We start from the raw sequence: 21,350 nt of genomic DNA, 5'->3' as shown, positions 1-21,350 counted from the left end.
CCACTAGAGGCGAGAGGCCAGGGGCCACCAGGGGTCCCGTGCTTGGAGGTGTGGGGCCTGGGCCTGGCATCCTCCAAGGCATTTGACGAAGTCTCTCTCGCCACATTTCATGGAATCTAAGATGCTGCAGGGCAGAAGGTGCACCCCAGCTTCAGACCCGCCAGAAGGAACAGTTATGTGCATCTTAGAGGTGACAAGAAACAGTGATGCCCAGATGGGGAAAAGGAGGTTCGGAGGCCCGGGGCTTGCCTCCTGGCCCTGTCATAGATGTTTCTTAAATAGTGGCTTTGATGCTCAGGCCCTGGGGCTGGGCCCAGCTGCATTTCTGGGCCCAGGGACCTCAGTGGGGAAGACGGTTGGTAAATGGGCAGGTGGGGGCCACATAGGACAGGGTGTTGAGGGAATCCACAGTGCTCTTGAACTCTGTCCAGAAGGATTTGTGACGTCAGCAGAAGGTGAGGCCAGGTAGCAGGGCCCAGACCCTAAGGAGGCTGGGAAACCTCTTGAGGCCAGGGCCCTCCACAGCCACCAGTTCCACCAGGGTCTCCCAGTGCTGAAATGCATGGGACTCATCATCAATAGGACCTACGGCAGCTGAGCCTCAGTTTCCCCTCTGTGCAAGCCTGGATGGCCAGCATCTTAGTGAGAATAAGAGAAGGTGCACCGGGGAGGGGAGCAGGCTGCCCTCTGTTCTCGCTGTCTACGTGGGCTGCAGGGAGCAGTGCTGAAGCTCAGCCAGGCGGGTTCTGCAGGTGCTGCAGAGGCCTGACCGTGCACTGCTCTGCCCTGGCAGGTGGATCACAGGCGAGTGGGAGCCATGCAGCCACAGCTGTGGGCGGACAGGCCTGCAGGTACGCTCCGTGCGCTGCATTCAGCCCCTACACAACAACACCACCCGCTCCGTGCACACCAAGCACTGCAACGACGCCCGGCCCGAGAGCCGCCGGGCCTGCAACCGCGAGCTCTGCCCTGGTCGTTGGCGAGCCGGGCCCTGGTCCCAGGTGAGCAATCCCCCAATCCCGTGTCCTCAGCTCCCAAACTGAGCTTGGGTGGGACTGGGGTGACCAGAGCATTCCTCTTTGGCATGTGGGTCTGGATGTAGCTGCTGTCCTGAGCCATATCCTGTGGGTTTCACGGCACCAGTGGGTGCCACGTGGTCAGTGCTGTGCTAAGAAACCAGTGGAATGTGTGTCTTTACTGCACAGGCGGAGGCTTCTGTCTGATACGGCATCTGGAATCCCAGGAAACTGAGGGTAGCCTGGGCTCCAAGGCCCAGTGGGATGTTCAGGGCTCCAGGATCCTAGGGGAGGCCTGGGTCTCATGCAGAGGTGGGAGGGGTATCTAGGAGGCCAGACAAACTTGCAGGAGGGGAGATCAGCAGGGCGTGCTTAGGCTTGTGCTGGGAGGAAGAATGAGGATGGACTGAAGGGCTACAGGGGTGGTCCTAGAGGCAGGGCCTGAGAGCCAGCCGAGGCCAGACCAGAGCTGACGTGAGCTCTGACAGCCCAGTCACATGTAGGGCCAACACTGGCAGAGCTGGAGAAGCATGTGTCAGGGGCTCCCTAAGACCACCCTCAGGCTCAGTAATCCACTAGGAGGACTCAGACTCAGAAGCGGGGCTCAGGGACTCAGAAGCGGGATTCGCGGACTCGCAGTTGCAGGGGCTTACAGTGAAAGGATACAGAGTAGAATCGGGAAAAAGAAGTCACAGGCGAGGAGGTTGGGAGGAATCTAGGCGCAAGCTCCCGGTGTCCCCTCCCAGTGGGGTCACAGAAATGCCCTGAATTCTCCCTGCACCCATGTGTGGCAATGCACGTGAAATGCTGCCAACCAGGGAAGCCCACCAGAGACCTGGGCGTCCAGGCTTTTCACTGGGGTCAGCTACGTAGGTGTGACCTCAGACTTTAGAGGAAAAGCAGGTGTTCCCCATCCATCATCGTTGGTGTGAACTACCCAGACCAACTGGTACTGCGTAACTGAAGGCCTCAAGCATGCAAAGGCACTCTTAATGGGTGGAACCTTCCATGAGCTTGGTTCCCAGGAGCTGCACAAGGACTGGGCACAGTGGCTTATCCCTGCAATCCCAGCACTTTGGGCGGCGAGGCGGGTGGATCGCTTGGGTTCAGGTGTTAGAGACCAGCCCGGGCAGCATGGCAAAACACCGTCTTTACAAAAAATTTAAAAACTTAGCCAGGCATGGTGGTATGTGCCTGTACTCCCTGCTCCTCGGGAGGGTAAGGTGGGAGGATTGCTTGAGCCTGGGAGGTGGAGGTTGCAGTGAGCTGATACTGTGCCACTGTACTCCAGCCTGGGCTACATAGTGAGATCCTGTCTCAAAACCAATAACAAAAGAAAAAAAAAAAAAAAAAAACAAAAAAAAAACGGCCTGTGTTGGGAATGTGCAGGCTTTGAGCAATGCAGGTCTGCTGAGTCGGCCTCGTCCTGCGCACGTGGTGAGGACTGGACAGTTTTCCTCGGGCGGGGCTGGGCATGGCTGCTCCTTCTGGCACCTCCCTGGTCAGTGTGGCGGAGCAGCGGGGGTGCTGGGGCCGCAGGAGCCAGTGAGGGCACCAGTGGTAGAGCCTTGTGTCCAGGACTGTGGGGTGCTTACTGGCACCTCCTAGGCTGAGTCAGAGCTTTCGCAGTGCCCCACCCCAACCCCTGCCCAGGGCACAGCAGGTTTTCCTGGGCCTTGGACCTCCTCCAGCCAGAGAAGGGAGGCTGTCATTGAGAGCCCAGCAGTGCCGGGCCTATGCCAGTCTGTGTATGGGCAGAGAGACAGGCATGTGGGTCCCTTCTTTAGACCCCAGGAGACTGGAGCAGCCCCCGAGGGTGGGGCAAGACAGCCTCTAACCCGACTCTCTCCACTGTCCCACATGTCCTCCTGAGTGCCTGGGTCATGTGCCTGGGGACCGTGGGCTCCTCCAGCTCTGCCAGTGTGGGCCCTGCATGGGAGGTGAACCCTGCCTGGCGACTCTCCCCCTACAGTGCTCGGTGACCTGTGGCAACGGCACTCAGGAGCGGCCAGTGCTCTGCCGCACTGCGGACGACAGCTTTGGCATCTGCCAAGAGGAGCGGCCTGAGACGGCGAGGATCTGCCGGCTTGGCCCCTGTCCCCGTAAGCCCTCTGCAGCCCCTGCCCCTGCTCCCAGCATGCAGCAGTCCAGGGCGGGGTTGTCGGACTTGGTTCAGGCAAATCTGGCTCTTGCCAGAGAGTAGCTGGACACAGCATCTGTAAGCGTGGAGAAGTGGAGCGCTGAGGCCAGGTCTGAACCTTTGCCTGTCAGGAAATGGAGGGAGCTGTGTGGAGCTGACTCGCCCCTGCCTGCTTTCAGGGCACTGCAGACTCGCGGTGACAGCAGGACTTGGTCAGCTAGGGAGTGCCTGGTGCCCATGGTGTAGGGGGTGCCTGTGTGAGTAGAGGGTGTGCTCTGTGCCCTTCGAGGAGAACCAGAATACCCACTGCTCACAGATGCCTGGCCAAATGCTGTACATGTGCCACGTCTAAGGTCTCCACACAGCTCAAGACTAGACCCTGCCTGCCACAGTTCCCTTCTACAGTGGAGGGAGCTCTGGGGGGTCTAGGCACCTGCACCCAGTTGGGGAGCGTGGATCCGGGATCTCTCATTCCCATGGCACTGCTCTGTCCAAGTTTTCTGGGAGCTCAGAGCTGGAGTCAGCAGGTGGAACCTGGGGAGGGGGCAGGGTGCAGAGGCAGAGAAGCTGGCCCAGAAAAGGAGGCGGCAGGGCCTGCATGCCAGGGCAGCGGGAGAGACGGGACCGCTGAGACCCAGGATGCCATCAGGAGGGGCAGGAGGTGGGCGTGGACTTGGCAGTGAGGACCATTTCTGGGGGGGGGGAGGGGGTTGATGGGGAGGCCGGGGCGGGAAGGCCTTGAATGACACTTCCCCAGGACCCGGGGAGACCTGGAGCCTCTCTGCCTGGGGTGGGGGCCCAGCCTGGTGCCCCGCAGCCGCAGCCCCTCTCTCCTCCCTCTAGGAAACTTCTCAGACCCCTCCAAGAAGAGCTACGTAGTTCAGTGGCTGTCCCGCCCGGACCCCGACTCGCCCATCCAGAAGATCTCGTCAAGTAACCGACCCGTTTATAACTCTGCCTCTGCCCTCCAGTGCATGCCCTGCGCCCTGTGGAGCTTGCCTTGGGCCCCCCTCCTCTCTGTCTATGGAAAGCTCCCCTGACTCTCCGGGCGCGCTCTGGGGTGACCGTTTTCTCCCGGGCCTCTGAGCTCGGCGTCTGCTCCGGGCCACGCTGCCTGCTGGCAGGGCCAGCCTCGCCGAGGCGTGGCGGGGGCTCGGGCCTCTGCTGGGGCCGGAACCTGGTTGGTGATGGCTTGTGAAGGGGCAAAGATCTGTCGTGGTTGCAGGAGGGGCCGGTGGCCAAAGGGCGACCGTCTGTCCGGGCCGAGCCCGCCCCCAGCCCCGCCCACCCTTGAGGCGCGGCCTGGGGGGTTTCGGGGGCGCGGTCTTGCGTCGTCGTCGTGCGGGGACCCCACCCCGAGTTTCCGGCACTGCCAGGGGCTTCCCGGCTGCCACCGCTGTCGCTGCTGCTGCTGACCCTTTGCTGAGCGTGTCCTTCTGACTCGTGAAACTCTGGCCTGCTTCCACCCGGCCTTTGCGCAACTCACAGCCCCGCCCGGCCCGGCCCTGCCCCGCGGGGGTCCGGTCACGGAGGCGGCAGAGGGGCGCGTCCCTCCGGGTCGGGGCGTGGGGACCCTCCCCACCTCCACTGTCCGCCCATTAGCCCCAATGGCCTTTTCTCATCTCGCGCACAGGACCCCCTCCGTAGGGCTGAGAGAGAATGTCTGGTGCGGGCCTGCCTCGCCTCCCAGTGTGAACAACTACAGAATTACCTCAATTTTTATTGCTTTTTTGCTTAGAAAAACTATGTAGAAAATGCCTTAAAGTTGAAAGGTAACAGGATTGGCTGCTAGCTCCAGCTTCAGAGGGGGAACGTGGGCCAGGCCGAAGGCAGGGAAGGTATAGGGGAGCTGGTGTGTTCATCCACCTTTGCCAAGGTTAAGGTTTCCAAGTGCAGGCGGCTTCTCTCCCTGGGCTGAGCGGTGCGCACGGTCCGTCTCTGCGGGCTGGAGTCGGCCCTGATGCCCCCCGGCCAGTCGGCGCTGACTGTTGCATGGAGCCCCCGAGGGTGCTCCACAGCGCGGCCTTACACCCGGGGGGCGACCCCCTGGGCCCTGAGCCGCGATCCATGTAGCACTCCGCCCCGCCCCTCCACCCCAGCCACCGCCTCTGTTCACACCGCACCCCTGCCGGGCGGCCGGCCCCTACCCCTGCGGCTCTGACTACTGTTCTGTAAATAACTGGTGTGCACCTGCGTACTAATCTCACGACTGTTAACTTCCAACTTTGACGAGGCCGTGCAAGCGACGCGTGCGACTGGGGAAGGTGCAATACTGTCCTGGGCATATGCACTTTGGTTTATCAGGGATATTTTATTAGTGTTTTGTATGTATTTGACGACGTATTCTATAGGTTCCATTGTCGTTGCTTTTCTGTTTTTTTTTTTTTTATTTTTATGAGACGTTAGCGTGTGCCAAAGTGACTGTGAAAATGACCTTTTATTCTTACTAATGATGGAAAGACCTCCTGTCATGCATCCCACAAATAAACTCAATAAAAGTTCCGTAAAACTGGGTGCGTGGGTTTGGCAAGCTGATGGCTCCTTCTCTTTTTCACGGCCCAGACACTGAGGAGTGGTGGGCCCTCACTCGGTAGCATTAATCACCCCGGTTTCGACTTTACTGCCCCACACTCCCCACTGCCCAAGATAGATATTTAGGGCCCCTCGCCCTGAAAGGTATATCTCCCCTCCCCAGGCATTTTCCAAAATCTGATAGCAAATCATGCAGACACTCCACCGTGATTCCGGGTTTTGAATCATGTCAAATGAGCACCTCGCAAGAATATCTAGGTTCTATATGGAGGTCTCCTCGTCAGGTAAAGGGACGGAGATGGGTTTCTCCTCATCTTGGGCGCAGAGCCTGTGGAGTGGGAATGTAGGGTCAGTAGCCCAGACATTGCTGGTCCAGGTCACCTGCCGTGAGCCACCAGCAGGTCACTACCCTGGCTCCAGGCACAGTTCTCAGCCTTGGGCTACTTGTTCAGGAAGGGAGAGGTGCCCAGCTGTCTCAGGTGGGGGCTGGGCCAGCCCCGGGAAAGCCTGGGTCGGGAGAGGGGACAGGGCAGTGGTGGCTCTCTGGGCAACCGGCCTGCCCGTGTCTTCTAAGGTCTTCCCAGGCAGCCACAGGGCCTGTGTTCTCTCACATTGCTGACAATGGCCAGAAAGAGGGTCTGGGTTCAACAGGGACCTCCTGACCTGGGGCCCAGGCTGTGCCCTGCCCGTGGGAGTCTCACTTCTCCGTTTTCTGTACCACTGAGGAGTCCCACCAGGGAGGGGGAAGAAAGCGTGGGAGACCATGAGAAAGAACAGTGGGGAGCAGCCCAGCATCATGGGGACAGGCCTTGGGTGTAGGGCCAGGCCCAGGGGCTAGCTTGGGGAGAGAGTATGGTAGCGATGGCTGAGTTCAGCCTGCCCAGAGCTCAGACCACTGATCATCAAAAGGAATCGAAGCTTAAGGGAGACAAGGAGCATCAGGGAAAATTGGGTCCGACAGTGCTTCCCTCCACTCAGTCTCTCTTCCCAGAGATGGGTCAGGAGCAACTCCCGCTAAGAGGCTCCTAGGCCCGGGCTGGAGACACCGCCTACAGCCAGCTGCTGAGGAGGGCGCATCTGGAGGAGGGTGCCTCTTGCTTTTTTAACCAGCTGCATGACCTTTTGAATGTTGGCATGGGTGCCTGAGCCCATCACTCCTTTATTGAGAAATGAGAATGAGGTATTCTCCATCCAGCATTTTCCAAAGCATGGGAAATGGAAGGTGATTTGGTGGTGCATAAACATAGCCTGGGCTGCACTGCACTGAGCCATCCCTTCCTAGTTCCCTTTCTACTTTACCGTGACCTCAGGAAGAAAGCCTCACTTGCTACCAGCTTTAGCCTCTCACATTTGCTCATTTCCCTTCAGCTCAGAGCCTGGCAGGCAGGAGTCTCTCTCTAGAATTTGATGAGCTAAAGTGTGACTTTGAAATTGACTTAAAAGGACTTAAAACTTTTTTTTTTTTTTTTTTGTATTCCTATTTAGGGTTACCTTTGTTCACTGCAGTAGTTTTCCATGAGTGGTGGTAGTATAAGGTCTTCTCCTAAAACAAATTTTAAGTTTAAAAAGGAGTTAGTTTAAAGGATACGACTAAGCAAATAATACAGGTGCTGTTCAGGTGTAGCCAAGATCGTGGCAGTAGCCCACAGTGACTTCAGTTTATGAAAACTGTGTTTACTCTCAATGCTTGACTGTCACTCACTGGAAGACAGTAGGTCTCGCTACTTAATTGCTGCTGGAAACGGCTGAAGATCAAGTATTATAAAACCACAGTGATCATCTTGGCAGAGAGGCATCGCCAGTCATTGTCTCAGGCGCGTCACTCTCCTCTGTGGTCTGTGATAATACTTAAAAATGCACAAACCCTGGGGTATCTTTCAGATCAGTTGGTCGTGATTGCTTTGAAATTTTTCTAGGCTATTTTGAATTTTTTGTGGGATATTTGCATAGTCAAGCTCTTGGCCAGGATTTTATTTCAATTTTGTATTTACTCATTGACGTATTTTTATTTTTAAAAACTAAGAGCAATGCCACCCACTGTTGGGAGAAAATCAGACATAGAAGGTCCAGTATGTAGGACAGGCACAGTGGCTCACGCCTGTAATCCTAGCACTTTGGGAGGCCGAGGCGGGCGGATCACAGGGTCAGGAGATCGAGACTATCCTGGCTAACACAGTGAAACCCCATCTCTGCCAAAAATACAAAAAAATTAGCCGGGCGAGGTGGCGGCGCCTGTAGTCCCAGCTCCTAGGGAGGCTGAGGCAGGAGAATGGCGTGAACCCAGGAGGCGGAGCTTGCAGTGAGCTGAGATCGCGCCACTGCACTCCAGCCTGGGGGACAGAGCGAGACTCTGTCTCAAAAAGATAAAAATAAAAATAATAAAAAATTAAAAAGTCTAGTATGTAGACTAGGTGGAAGGGGGACCCCACCTGGGGCTGCTGCCCCTCACATTACGGACATTTACAGAGCACTTTCTTGTGCCTGGCTCTGACCTAGGCATGCACTTGACCCAGGATCTGTCAGTCTTTTCTGTGAAGGGCCAAGTAGTAAATATTTTGGGCACTGGAGCCCACACGGTCTCTGTCACGGGACTCAACTCTGCCTTTAGAGTGGGAAAGCAGCTACAAATAAGGAATGCATGGGCTGGGCACAGTGGCTTACACCTGTGATCCCGGCACTTTGGGAGGTCTTGGCGGATCACAAGGTCAGGAGTTCGAGACCAGCCTGGCCAACATAGTGAAACGCCGTCTCTACTAAAAATATGAAAATTAGCCGGGCGTGGTGGCACACACCTGTAGTCCCAGCTACTCAGGAGGCTCTTGAACCCAGGGGGCGGAGGTTGCAGTGAGCCAAGATCGCGCCACTGCACTCCAGCCTCAGCGACAGAGCAAGACTTCATCTCAAAAAAAAGAGAAATGCATGGGCATGGCCCTGATCCAATAAAACTTTATTTACAAAACCAGGTGGAGGGAGGGACTTGGCACACTAGCCGTAGGTGGCCACCACTGCACCAGGTGGATGTGATTCCTGCTTTTCAGGGATCCCAGCCTGGCGGGGGAGACAGTGAGGGAGTGGAGATGTGGATAAATGTGTCATACCAGCCTTACTTGTGTGAAGGAAAAAGCACGGGCAACAGGAGAGGGGACAGTGTGCGGCCGGGGTGTCCCTCCCAGCACCGTCAGGCCCAGGCTCCCTCCTTTGTCAAAGCCTGTGGGGTAGGGGGTGGGGAGGCTGCCATCAGCTCTTATCCAGAACCCCCGGTGTTTCCCTGAGGGTGGGGCTCAGTGGTTTCACACCTTCAGCCTCCTAGGCTGCTGGAGAGGATGGGGTGGGGCAGGGACGGGGGCCCTGTGTCTCCTCCACCCACCGTCAAACAGCACCATCATCAGCAGTCTGAGTCTATCTGTGTCATATATTGGGCATCTGTGTAAGAGTTTTATCTGAGAAGAGCCTTCTGCCAGTTGCAAAATCCTGACAGCCACATCTCAGGATCTTCCGATTTGACTTCTGGCATCTCCCCTGGGCACCAGGCCCTCCCCCTTCCTCCCTGGCATTGTGAGCATGGTTCTTGGGCTCAGTGTCAGGGAGACCCACACTTCTCCTGATGGCTGATGGGTTTTAACTCCCTTTTCATGGTGGACCTGCAGCCAGTCATGTGTTCTCCTTATTTTGGCTTCTTAGAAGCTCAGGGCCAAAGTTGGGCGCCCTCTGATGCATGGGCCTCTCTGCGTTCTTCTTGCCTAGAGCTTTGCTATTTTTAGGTTCAAAATTTACCTGTTTTGAACTTCCTCAGTTATTCACATTGATCTGTTTCATATCTTTTTTATGCCTTTATGCATTATTTGGTTCACTGTTTTAGGCTCTGGGGCTCTGCCCTTCGGAGCTTTCAGGATAATGAAAACGTCTGGCACTAGTCACGTATCTGAAAATTAGATGTGAGCAATCTTGCATCTGGGAAGGCACAGCCGCTGAGACCGTGTGCTGCAGAGACCTGCTCAAGGAGGTCAGGCGATGCCTGCCTGAGGAAGATGTGCTCCCGCTGCCCCTGAAGAAGGAAGGGTGGTAGCTGGAGGCAGGACAGAGGCATTGCATGTGCAAAGACCCTGTGGCCAGAAGGAGGTCCATGCAGAGCAAGGAGTCTAAGGCCAGAGGGAGGCTGCAGAGGTGAAGGGGACAGGTTAGGGGCTTCAAGTGAGGGCAGGGGGTGGGGGGAGTGTGCCGTGGTCACATCTTCAGTGAGAAAACAGCATTCTGACTGAAGCAGGATAGCTAGATGACATGGGTAAAGAATGGACACAGACCCCTCCCATAGTGCAGCCAAGAGGTCGCTCAGCCAGGGTGGAGGTGGGAGAGGGGGAGGAACAAGGGCATATCTGAGAGTGTCTAGGACAGGGCACCCAGGTATTTGGCTTGTGTTCCTGAAACACCATGCACCGAGACGGGGGGTGGGGGGTGCAGCAGAAGCCCTAAGCTCACGCTGCAGGGGTTGGGTCTCAGAGGCTTTGGGGACCCACAGGCGCTTAGTGGATTTGGCTTGTAGCAAGTCTGAAGCTTCAGGGGTTTGGGGCTGGTGGTCTGTCACCAGCTTCTAAGGGAAAATTACAGGTTGGAGCAGTGGCCATTAAGAAGTAGGAGAACATCAGAACCACTGGCCCTCGATGGGAGGAGGGAGGTCTTGTCTGTTATTGTGGGGAGTTTCAACGGGTTGGACAGCTTCAGGTGTAGATGGTGCCATATGTTGGTGTATGGGATAACTGTAAGATGTGGCTCCCATCCAGTGCCTGACCCTTTCTCCCTCCCTTGCTTCCTTTTGTCCCTCCCTCCCTTTCCTTTTTTCCTTCCTTTCCTTCCTTCAGTTACTCCTTCCTTTCACCCTCTTCCTCCTTCCTTCCTTTCAATAGTAGATGAGTTCAACTAAGGAGAGTGAGGGAAAAGGAGGGCACATCAGGGGTTAGTGTGGGAAAGGTCTGAAGTCATCACTGTGGAGAGTAGAGGGCTGCTGAGGAGAGACCATAACAGGTGGTGTTGGGCTCACGGAGGTCAGTGATTAGGAATTTATAGTGGATTGAGTATCTCCTGTAACATGACTTATTCTTTCTTCTTGAGTGAATTTTTTTAAATAATCTTAATTTTTGTGTTGTGGAATGAGGAGGTGGGGAGAGGGAAGGGGCGAAAACTTGGGAAGAAGACAGAGGGTAAAGAGAGAGTGAGCAAAAGAAGAGGTGATGAACGTAGCTGCAGACAGAGGTCGAGATGGGCCAGAGAGAAGACGGCTGGGTGGAAAGTGAGAGATAATGGTGGCTTCTGTGGAGAGTGGGGGCTCTCCATGCAAGCTGGACCACAGATGACCAATTTCTTGGGTGGAAAGGAAAGAGAAGGATGTGCAGGGTGGAAGGATTAATCTATGTGAGGGCAGCATGTTTCTTTGGGAAATGGCTGGATGCGCAAGGTGGTGGTGCCGTAGGGGGATGGAGCAGAGGCTGAACATGAGGCTGTCGGGTAAGTTGAGGCAAGTGTAAGAGAGCCCATGCAGGTTTGGGTGATTTTTAACTTTCCCTTAGGCTTTGTTCAGTTAAAAGATCATCTGGGGCATTTGGGTCAGAACAGGAGCAACGTAAGGGAGTTGTGGAGCATGGCAGGGCCACAGCAGCACTGGGATTTGCTATACTGGGTCTTAGGAATTGACTCTTCTAGGTTTAATTTTGTTATAGTTACTACTTATAGATTATTGTAGAGTCAAGCCTTGCCACAAAATTTCATTGGGGTTACCACTGGGATGTCAAATGTGAAGATGTGATGATGTCCTATTCCTTCAGATGAGTTTGGAATCACTCTGTAAGAACAAACAGGCCTCATTTCTTTCTCACACTTTAAGAGATGCTGAAACATGCAGGTTCCGCGGGGGCCTCTGCTTGGAAGAGGGAAGCCTTGCTCACAGCTTGTGTGTCAGCACTTCAGGGCAGGGGTCCCTGGACGCTGCCTGCTCTGGGAATGCTCTGACACTGAACCCACACAGACTTTCTGCCTGGGCTCACTTGCCTCTGTGCTGTCTCTGGGCTCTTCCATATGCCTCCTCCAGCAAGCTGCACCCTGTGGGGGAACAAAGTCCCCCTTATCTTGTCCTTTGGTTATCTGTCCCACTTTTCTCTTTCAGAGGGCCACTGCCAAGGCGACAAGTCAATATTCTGTAGGATGGAAGTCTTGTCTCGCTACTGCTCCATCCCAGGTTACAACAAGCTGTGCTGCAAGTCCTGTGACCTGCACAACAACCTCACCAACGTGGAGGGCAGGACACAGCCACCGCCTGGGAAGCACAACGACATCGATGTGTTCATGCCCACCCTCCCAGTGCCCACTGTAGTCACGGAGGTGCAGCCATCACCAAGCACCCCCCTGGATGTCCCTCTCAATGCCTCCAGCACCAATGCCACAGAGGATCACCCAGAAACCAATGCTGTAGATGAACCCTACAAAATTCATGGCCTAGAAGATGAAGTCCAGCCACCCAACCTAATCCCTCGACGACCAAGCCCATATGAAAAGACCAGAAACCAAAGAATCCAAGAGCTCATTGACGAGATGCGGAAGAAAGAGATGCTCGGAAAGTTCTAATAAAATGGAAAGATAGCATCACTAGCATTTTTTCTTGCTTATAGAGATATTCCATGGGATAGCAAATCCTGTGTCATGGAGATGAAGTCAAAATTCCTGATTCCAAAAGGTTTTGAGAAAACAAAGAGGGGGAATGATGTAAGGAAGATAGGCGTGAGCATGTGGTAACTAGGTTAGCACACGTGCATCCCAGCCCGGGAGCGACCAAATCCTGCAGCGGTGTCGGGCGTGGAGTGGAGAGGAATATAGAGGCTCTACAGCCTCCGTCAGTGAGGGCAGGGCAAGAGGGATCACTCTGAGAGAAACAACATAGGCCCCAAGTTGCTAAGCAGTGATTGGGAATCTTGCTTTCCTTGGTGGTGATGCATGACATTCCCTAGTGATCCCCAGACACAGCCTGTGGGACTCTTAGGAGAAATGGTGATTTACTGCATAACTGACCAGTTGCCAAGATGAGTACAATGAAGTGGAGGTGATGAACTCAAATGGTCTTCCAGGGCCAGGCAGGTGACCAGGGTGAGTGTAGTGGCCCGCTGGGGACCATGGCCACCCTGACAGCCACACCCACCTGGAGCTGATTGGTGGCTCTGGCCGTTGCTGCCACTGTGAAATCTGTATCTCTCTTCATCTCTGCTCCGCTCTCCCTGGCCTTGCCAGACGGTGTCCTTTGTCGGAAGAAGTCTAGATTTTCACATGAAAAAACTCAATCTTTAAAGGTCAACTCAGAATATTTTAAGGAGGCCTCCGCTTGGCCTGAGGCAGTCTTGCTAATTAAGAACTAAAGGCCATCTGACCTATTTGGTGCTCATGTTGTACTGCGTCTGAATGTCTCCACCGAGTCTGAGCTGTGCAGCTGTCCTCTTCACCCGCGAAAGTAATGAGAATCCTGTAACGGGACATAAGGATAGGTCTAAACAGGGTCCATGCCAAGAAAACAGTGGGGTGTCCTCCCAGGCCTCTCCCCTGTCCACTAGTCCTGGCCTTGCTGGCTGCCTTCCAGGCTCTGGGGGAAGAGCTCCTGCATTCTTCCCTGGCCACCTTGGCTTCAGGGCTCCCCAGAGAGCCTCTTCCCTCCCCAAGTACCTGAGAAGGATGAGGGAGGCACGTGCTCCACTGGGAAGGTTCAGAGAGCAGTTCAAGGGCCTGGAATCTCCCTATGGCCAAGCCTAAGGATTCTGGGATCCTGGGCTTTGTTGGCTTTGCTTGCTTGCTGGGAATGGGCTTTCCCTGTCCAGCCCTGCCCCACTCTCGCCTCTGTCTCTTAGGAGCTCCAGACCCCAGCAGTGACCACAAAATGTGGCCTCTGATGGGGGCATAGGGTGGGAGATGGGGAGAGCCTACATTATCTTTTGCTCCTTGAAAACTTTCATAGCTCCTGTTTTCCAGAGCATGGTGCTTTGTGAGCAAGATGCAAGTAAGAGAAAAATAGGAGGAAGGGAGTGGGGGCGGATGGGAGAAGAGTGGATCGGTTTTACCTCTCACCGCATTGGTATTTTATGAAAGTGAAGCTTAAACTTTCCAGGATTACAAGACCCAGGGGCACATTAGCTCCTTAGCTGGGCTTAGCCTGACATAATTCTTAAGCTTTTCCTGTTTAAGAAACTTCTAGAGGCTGTGTACTCTCACCAATCCTCATTCTTCGAGAATTTGTTCTTGTTTATTTCCCCATTATATGGATGAGGCTCAGGATAATAGCATAGTGCCTACCTTCTACTGAGTTTTGAGGTGCTAAATATGTTTGTCTGAGGCTGCACATGTGTGGGTGGGTCTGTGGGTATGATCCAAGGGACAAAATGACAATGTAGGAACCAGCAAGGACAGAATCTGGGCTGATGCTTCAGTCTCCACCTCGATGGCTAGCCTCCCGCCCTCCGTCACTGCATCCCACACATGCTGCGCACTGTCCCTGTGTCTCCTGGAGAACCAAACTGGAGAAAGCCTTTCTGAGTATCTCGCATAGGACCCCTTCCTTAAGAAGATGTGGTTTAGGGCATGTGTGCAATCCTGCCTCTGTCATTAGGAAATGGAGCCCGAGGCTTTCCATTGTTGGTTGAACCCAGGACAGTTGGTGCTATTCATAGGCTGAAGAACTGGGCGGTTCTTACTTGGGTCTGTCCTAGGATATGGAGGAAATTCAGGACTAACACTAGGCAGACAGTGTGACTCGGTTTACCCAGCTTAGGGGCCTCTGGATGGGAACACTCCATTCCCAGATCTCAGCAGATCAGGGCTTCCTGGCTTGAGGCTGGAAGCCTTTGGGAAGAGGCCCAGCTGGGGCATTCCCTGGGCATCTGTCTTCTGCTGAAGGGAGCAAGGTGCCCTCTGGGACTGATGGCCATGACCCTCTATGCCATCCTCAATCCTTGAGCCATGTATCAAAAGAGTCCTCTAGAGCCGGATGGTCCTCAGAAGTCTCTCTGTCCAAGGAATGGCAACGTTGACCGGGCTCTGAGAAACGATGCAAATCTCCTCTGAGCTGGGGCCCCCTTGGAGAACCGGCTCAGTGACAGTCTTGATCTTCGCAAACCAGCTTCTGCATCTGAGAGGCTCCTGACGCCCAGAGGAGGCAGACAGATGTCTTCCAGCTGAGTTTCTAACCGCATGATGAGACTCAGACCTTCCGCTGCACTAGAAAATCTGCAACAGTGTCCCTGACACACTTCTCATTAGTGGGCAGACTCGTGTTAGGTTTGTGGGACCCAGTTCTCTGATTTACTCCTTTTGGAAAACCCATGGAATTTCATGTATAAGCCTTTCGTTTGTATTTTAAGGTTTTTCTGTTTGTTTTGAGTATATAAATGGTGCTCAATAGCAACATCTTAGCAGATGAAGCATTACATTCCTCCTCCCTCCTGTATGACAGGTAGCCGCCATACCGAATCAAGGTGCTGAACTCAAATCACAAAATTCTGGCTTACCGATACAGCAATCAATACATTTTTGTTCTGTAATGTAAAATTTGACTCCTTACTTTTATAACTTATTAAAGTTAAAATGTCTGTGTTTTTGCAAATCATGCCTGCGTTTGTTGTTGTCTTGATTACACTTGTGCCCGTGCCTGGCTGGAACGTGGGTGGAATGGAAGGATGTGCTGCCTTCACAAGGCCGAGAGGTCAGGGCGCTGGGGAGCACTGAGCCATGGCTGCTGAAGGGAGAACCATGCAAAGGGCAGAAGGCACCCGGAAGAAAGGTTCCCTCTCCCAGCTCCCCATGGATCGGCTCTCCACGTCACATGACTGAGCCAAGGGCCGCAACCAAACCTTTAGTTCAGGGAAGAGATGAAGGGTCTCCAGACATCTCCTCCCTGATGACAATCCCTTCTCTCCTGTGATTAGGGTTTCCAGAAGAAATACTAGATGCACAGTTAAATTTGAATTTCAGAGAAACAACACACACACTTTTTTTTAGCATGAAAATGGGACATATTTATTCTAAGAAATTATTTTTTGTTTCTCTGAAATGCAAATTTAACTGAGAATCCTGTGTTGTTATTTGTTAAATTTGGTCACCCAACTTATACTTCATGTTCCACTTCTAAAGAAAACTCCCTTATCTCTGGCCTTTGTTGCTATCAGCAGGTAGAGGGAGAAGCAGGGGTAGGAGGGCAGAGGAGATTTCTTCTGTCCCAATTTTTGTAAGTATTCCCATGCATTCCAAAAGAACAGGGAATTGGCGGTTGTTGGGGATATTATCTATACATGCCCATGATGTCAAATTTGTTGATTTGTTATTGAAATACTTTGTATCTTGATTTTGTTGTCTCCTTGTTCTACCAGTTTGATAGAAAGTTAGGTTTTTTTGTTTGTTTGCTTTGTTGTTGTTGTTGTTTGTTTTTCTGGAGGGAGTTTCGCTCTTGTCACCCAGGCTGGAGCACAATAGCGCCATCTTGGCTCACTGCAACCTCCACCTCCTGAGTTCAAGCAATTCTCCTGCCTCAGCCTCCTGAGTAGCTTGGATTACAGGCACGTGCCACCACGCTCAGCTAATTTTTGTATTTTTAGTAGAGATGGGGTTTTGCCACATTGGCCAGGCTGGTCTTGAACTCCTGACCTCCGGTGATCAGCCCTCCTTGGCCTCCCAAAGGGCTGGGATTACAGGCGTGAGCCCCCGCACCCAGCCAGAAGGTTGTTTCAGTAGATTCCACTGATCATGGATTTTACTATTTCTCCCATTTCAATTGCAGTTTTGTCCATTTTTACCCTTCTTTTATATTTATTTATTTATTTATTTATTTTTGAGACCGAGTCTGGCTCTGTTGCCCAGGCTGGAGTGCCTGGCACGGTCTCAGCTCACTGCAACCTCTGCCTCCTGGGTCAAGGGATTCTCGTGCCTCAGCCTCCAGTGTAGCTGGGATTACAGGCGCCCACCACGATGCCTAGCTAATTTTTGTATTTTTAGTAGAGACAGGGTTTTGCTATGTTGGTCAGGCTGCTCTTGAACTCCTGACCTCAGGTGATCCACCTGCCTTGACGTCCCAAAGTGCTGGGATTACAGGTGGGAGCCACAGCCACCTGGCCCCTTTTTCCCTTTGTTTTAAAGAACAAGCTTTTTACTATTTGAAACCACATTTAGAACATACACATTTCTAATTGTTATCTTCTTGGTGACATCATCCTTTTGTCTTAATGAATTGACTGATTGTATTCCCAGAAATAACTTGTCTTGAAAATTTCCCCCAATGTTAGTCCAGTATAGGTAAATCAGCTTTCTTTTAGTGAGAGGTTGCATGATATAACTTCTCCTTGACTTTCAAATTTTCTGTATCCTATGTGCTCTATTTGAGCTTTGTAGACATATCAGTTTTAATATAGCCCAACATTTTAATCCTTTAGTTGGACCATTTAGTTCATTATCTCTAATGCCATCCCTGCGGCCAGCACCCTCTGGCTGCCTTCTGTGCTCTCCGTTCCTCCTGACCGTTCTGTGTTATTTCTCCGCTTCTTTCTCTCCTTCCTTTGGATTGGCTGCTTTTCTCCCCATTCCATTTTAACCTTCTGTTAGTTTTGAAGCCACGTACTGTTTTTATTTTACTGTGGATGAATAAAGAATAATTTATAGAAAAATGAAATAAAGAAGCAAATATACATAAAATGCATACCCAATTTTTAAAAATAGTTTTGAGGTATAATTGACATCTAATAAACTGCACATATTTGGGTATATACATTGACAAATTTTGAAACATGTATATAAGTGGGAAACCATCATCACAATCAAGATAAAGAACCAACCAGGCATGGTGGCTCACGCCTGTAATCCCAGCACTTTGGGGGGCCGAGGCGGGTGGATCACTTGAGGCCAGGAGTTCGAGACCAGCTTGCCCAACATGGTGAAACCCCATCTCTACTAAAAATACAAAAATTAGCCATCTGTTGTGACGGGTGCCTGTAATCCTAGCTAGTCGGGAGGCTGAGGCAGGGAGAACTGCTTGAATCCAGGAGGTGCAAGTTGCAGCAGTGAGCTGAGATCACACCACTGCTCTCCAGCCTGGACAACAGAGCAAGATTCTGTCTCAAAAAAAAAAAAAGAGAACCTATCCATCACCCCCCAAATTTCTTTCTGCTCCTTTGTAATCTTCTCCCCTTCACTGCTATCCCCAGGCAGCCACAGGTCTCTCGTTTGAGTTTCATAAAATGAAACTAACTCGTTTGAGTTTCATAAAATGAAATTAAACAGTATCTACTCTCTGCTTTCAATCAGCATAATGTTTTAGATTCATACGTGTTACTGAGTACATCAATAGTTCATTCCCTTTTATTACTGAGGAGTAGTCCATTGTACAGATATATTTACTTTGTTTATTTACCAGTTGATGGACACGTCTTTTCATGCCCTTATTTGTCATGTATATGTGCATATATGGTGAGGCATCTGTGAAACCTTGCCAAATTTTTATTAGGTTTTTTAAATTTTCTTATTTAGTTTGGAGATTTCTTTACATATTATGAGTAATTTACCAAAAATATGCTTTGCAAATATTTTCTCCCAGTTCGTGGCTTGTATTTTTATTCTTTTTTTATTCTCTTAACAGTGTCTTCCGAAGAGCAGAAGTTTTTAATTTTACTAGAGTTCAGTTTATCAATTTGTTCTATTATAGACTGTGTGTTTCATATTGTATCCAAGAAATCTTCACCCAACCTAAGGTCACAAAGATTTTCTTCTATGTTTTGTTCTGGAAGTTTTATATTCCTAGGTTTTACATTTCTGTCTGTATTTTGAGTTAATTTTTGTATCTAAAGTGAAGTTTGGATACACGTTGCTCTTTTTGCATCTGGATATCCAAACATGGTATAGCTGTGTGTTGATAAAACTACCCTTTTGCCAAGAAATTGCTGAAGGCCATGAAGATTTCCTTGTTTTTCTAAAAGCATAATCGTTTTAGCTCTTATGTTTAGGCCAACGGTCCATTTTGATTTAATTTGTATGTATGTTGTGACATGAAGGTCTAAATTCATCTTTATCCGATTGTCATTTTGTTGCATAATTTCTTGAAAACAAACATCATTTGTTGAAAAGGCTCTTTTCCCTATAAAATTTCCTTGGTATGTTGATAAAAATCAAGTGATCACAAATGAAGAACTATTTTTAAATCAGTTCTGTTCCATTGATCTACATCTTTCCTTGCATTCATGTCACAACTATCTTGATTACTGTAACTTTTAGTAAACTTTGAAATCAGGGAGTATGAAGTCCTTTAACTTTGTTATTTTTCTAAATTGTTTGGCCTCTTTGGGGTCTTTTGCACTTCCATATAAGTATTTAAGTCATCTTGTCAATTCTGCAAGAAGGCCTACTGGAATGTGAGAAAAGTCACATTGAATTTATTAGATCAATCAGGGAACAACTGATACGTAACAATATTGTGTCTTCCAGTCTATGAACATGAAATGTCTTTCGATTTATTTAGATTTTCTTTAATGTCTCTCAGGCAGTGTTTTATAGTTTTCAACATACATGTCTTACACATTTTTGTTAAGTTTACTCCTAAGCATTTTATTCTCTTTGATGGACTAGTTTTATTAATTTCATTTTCATATTAGTCATTGCTAGTATAGTGAAGTACAGTTGCTTTCTGTGTCTTAATCCTGGGTCCTCAAATGTACTCAACGTGTTTATTAGTTCTAGTAGCTGAGTTTTTTTTTTTTTTTTTTTTAATGGATTCCTCAGTATTTTCTTTTCTTTTCCTTTTGAGACAGGGTCTCACTCTGACAGGTCTTGCCTAGGCTGAAATGCAGTGGCATGATTACAGCTTACTGCAGCCTCAACCTCCTGGACACAAGCAGTCCTCCCTCCCTAGCCTCCCAAGTAGCTGGGACTACAGGTGCATGCCACCATGCCTGGCTATTTTGGTTGTGTTTTGTTTTTGTAGACACAGGGTTTTGTATGTTGCCCAGGTTTGTCTCAAACTCCTGGACTCAAGCGATCCATCTACCTTGGCCTCCCAAAGTGCTGGTACCACTGGCATGAACCACGTGCCCATCCTGGTATTTTCTTCATATTTGTGAATAAATACAGTTTTTTTTTTTTTATCTTTTTTCGATCTGGACTGCCTTCTTTTTTATTATTGACTGGCTAGAACTTCCCTACAATGCTGACTAGAAATGGCAAGAGCACACCTGCTTGCCTTATTCCTCATTTTATGGGAAAAGCATCCAGTATTTCACCATTAAGTATGATGTTAGCTGTAAGCTTCTTACAGATACACTTCATTACATTGAGGAAGGTGCCTTCTATTCCTAATTTATTGAGAGGTTTTTTTTTTTTTTATCATGAATGGGTATTGGATTTTATCAAATATCTTTTTTTGTATCTACTGAGGTAATCACATAAATTTTGTCCTTTATCCTATTAATATTGTCTATTATATTAATTGATTTTCAGATGTTAAATCAACCTTGCATTCCACAGATACATCCCAGTTGGTCATGGTATATAATTCTCTTTCTCTGTTCCTAAAGTTGTTTTGCTAATATTTTGTTAAGGGCATTTGTACCTATATTCTATAGTTTTCCCATGATGTCTTTGGCTTTGGTTTCAGGGTAACACCGGCCTCATAGAATAAATTGGGAAGTGGTCCTTCCTATTCCTTCTACTGGAAGAGTTTGTGAAGAAATGATATTACTTCTGTCGTAAATGTTTGATAGACCACCAGTGAACACCTCTGACCCAAGCTTTTCTTTGTGGCCAGATTTTATATTATGAATTCAATTTTTTTTTGCTTATTATAAATCTATTAAGATTTTATATTTCTTCTTCTTGAATTACTTTTGGTAGTTTGTGTCTTTCTAGAAATTTCCATTGCATCTGAGTTGTCTAATTTGTTGCCATACAATTTTTCCTGGTATTCCCTTATAATCCTTTCAACTGTTGTAGGGTCAGTAATGACATCCCCATATTCACTCATTATTTATGCATTTGTGTTTTTTACCTTTTTTCTTACTTTAGCTAAAGGTTTTTCAATCTTGTTGGTCTTTTCCAAGAAGCAACTTTTTGTTTCACTGATTTTTCTCTCCTGCTTTTTGATTTTCTACTGCACTGATTTTCATTTGCATCCTTAATATATTCTTCTTGCTTTGGGTTAGTTTGCTCTTCTACTTGTGGATTATTTAAAAATTGTTTTTAATTTTCAAAATACTTGGGTATGTCCCAATTTTCTTTCTTTCTTTCTTCTTTTTTTTTTTGTTATTGTTGTTGAGACAGAGTCTCACTCTGTTGCCCAGGCCGGAGTGCAGTAGTGCAATCTCGGCTCATTGCAACCTCTGCCTCCCAGGTTCAAGTGATTCTCCTGCCTCAGCTTCCTGAGTAGCTGGGATTACAGGCATGCGCCACCACACTTGGCTAATTTTTTGTATTTTTAGTAGAGATGGGGTTGCCAGGCTGGTCTTGAACGCCTGACAAGTGATTTGCCCACCTTAGCCTCCCAAAGTGCTGGGATTACAGGCATGAGCCACTGTGCCCAGGCCCATTTTATTCCTGTTTTTGTTTTAATATCATTGTGGCCAGAAAAGCATACTTTGTGTTATTTCAATCCTTTTAAATGATTGAGACTT

The 21,350-nt window shown here is 49.9% G+C and overlaps 2 protein-coding genes across 7 annotated transcripts in view; one reads left to right on the top strand and one right to left on the bottom strand.

The window, feature by feature from the left end:
* The window catches only part of ADAMTS2 (ADAM metallopeptidase with thrombospondin type 1 motif 2), a 232,972-nt gene extending 217,656 nt beyond the window's left edge, over positions 1-15,316 (top strand). Inside the window, exons 19-22 of one of the 4 annotated variants that reach the window (XM_031666679.1) lie at positions 794-1,001; positions 2,989-3,118; positions 4,000-4,089; positions 11,843-15,258. In XM_031666679.1, the coding sequence (XP_031522539.1) occupies positions 794-1,001; positions 2,989-3,118; positions 4,000-4,089; positions 11,843-12,300 (886 nt within the window). In that variant the 3' untranslated portion in view covers positions 12,301-15,258. Of the gene's footprint in view, positions 1-793; positions 1,002-2,988; positions 3,119-3,999; positions 4,090-11,842 lie in introns of all 4 variants that reach the window. The other 3 variants (XR_004183937.1, XM_031666680.1, XM_031666681.1) reach the window with 3 other exon arrangements.
* ZNF354C (zinc finger protein 354C) overlaps positions 12,709-21,350 on the bottom strand; it is a 44,290-nt gene continuing 35,648 nt past the window's right edge. The window contains exons 6-7 of one of the 3 annotated variants that reach the window (XM_021940061.2): positions 13,095-13,186; positions 12,709-12,981 (exon numbers count right to left, since the gene is read on the bottom strand). In XM_021940061.2, coding sequence (XP_021795753.1) covers positions 12,782-12,981; positions 13,095-13,186 — 292 coding nt within the window. In that variant the 3' untranslated portion in view covers positions 12,709-12,781. Of the gene's footprint in view, positions 13,187-21,350 lie in introns of all 3 variants that reach the window. The other 2 variants (XM_017960221.3, XM_017960220.3) reach the window with 2 other exon arrangements.

Source organism: Papio anubis, chromosome 5 (genome assembly GCF_008728515.1).
Source record: "Papio anubis isolate 15944 chromosome 5, Panubis1.0, whole genome shotgun sequence".
NCBI lineage: Eukaryota > Metazoa > Chordata > Mammalia > Primates > Cercopithecidae > Papio > Papio anubis.
This window is presented reverse-complemented; position numbering and strand designations above follow the sequence as displayed.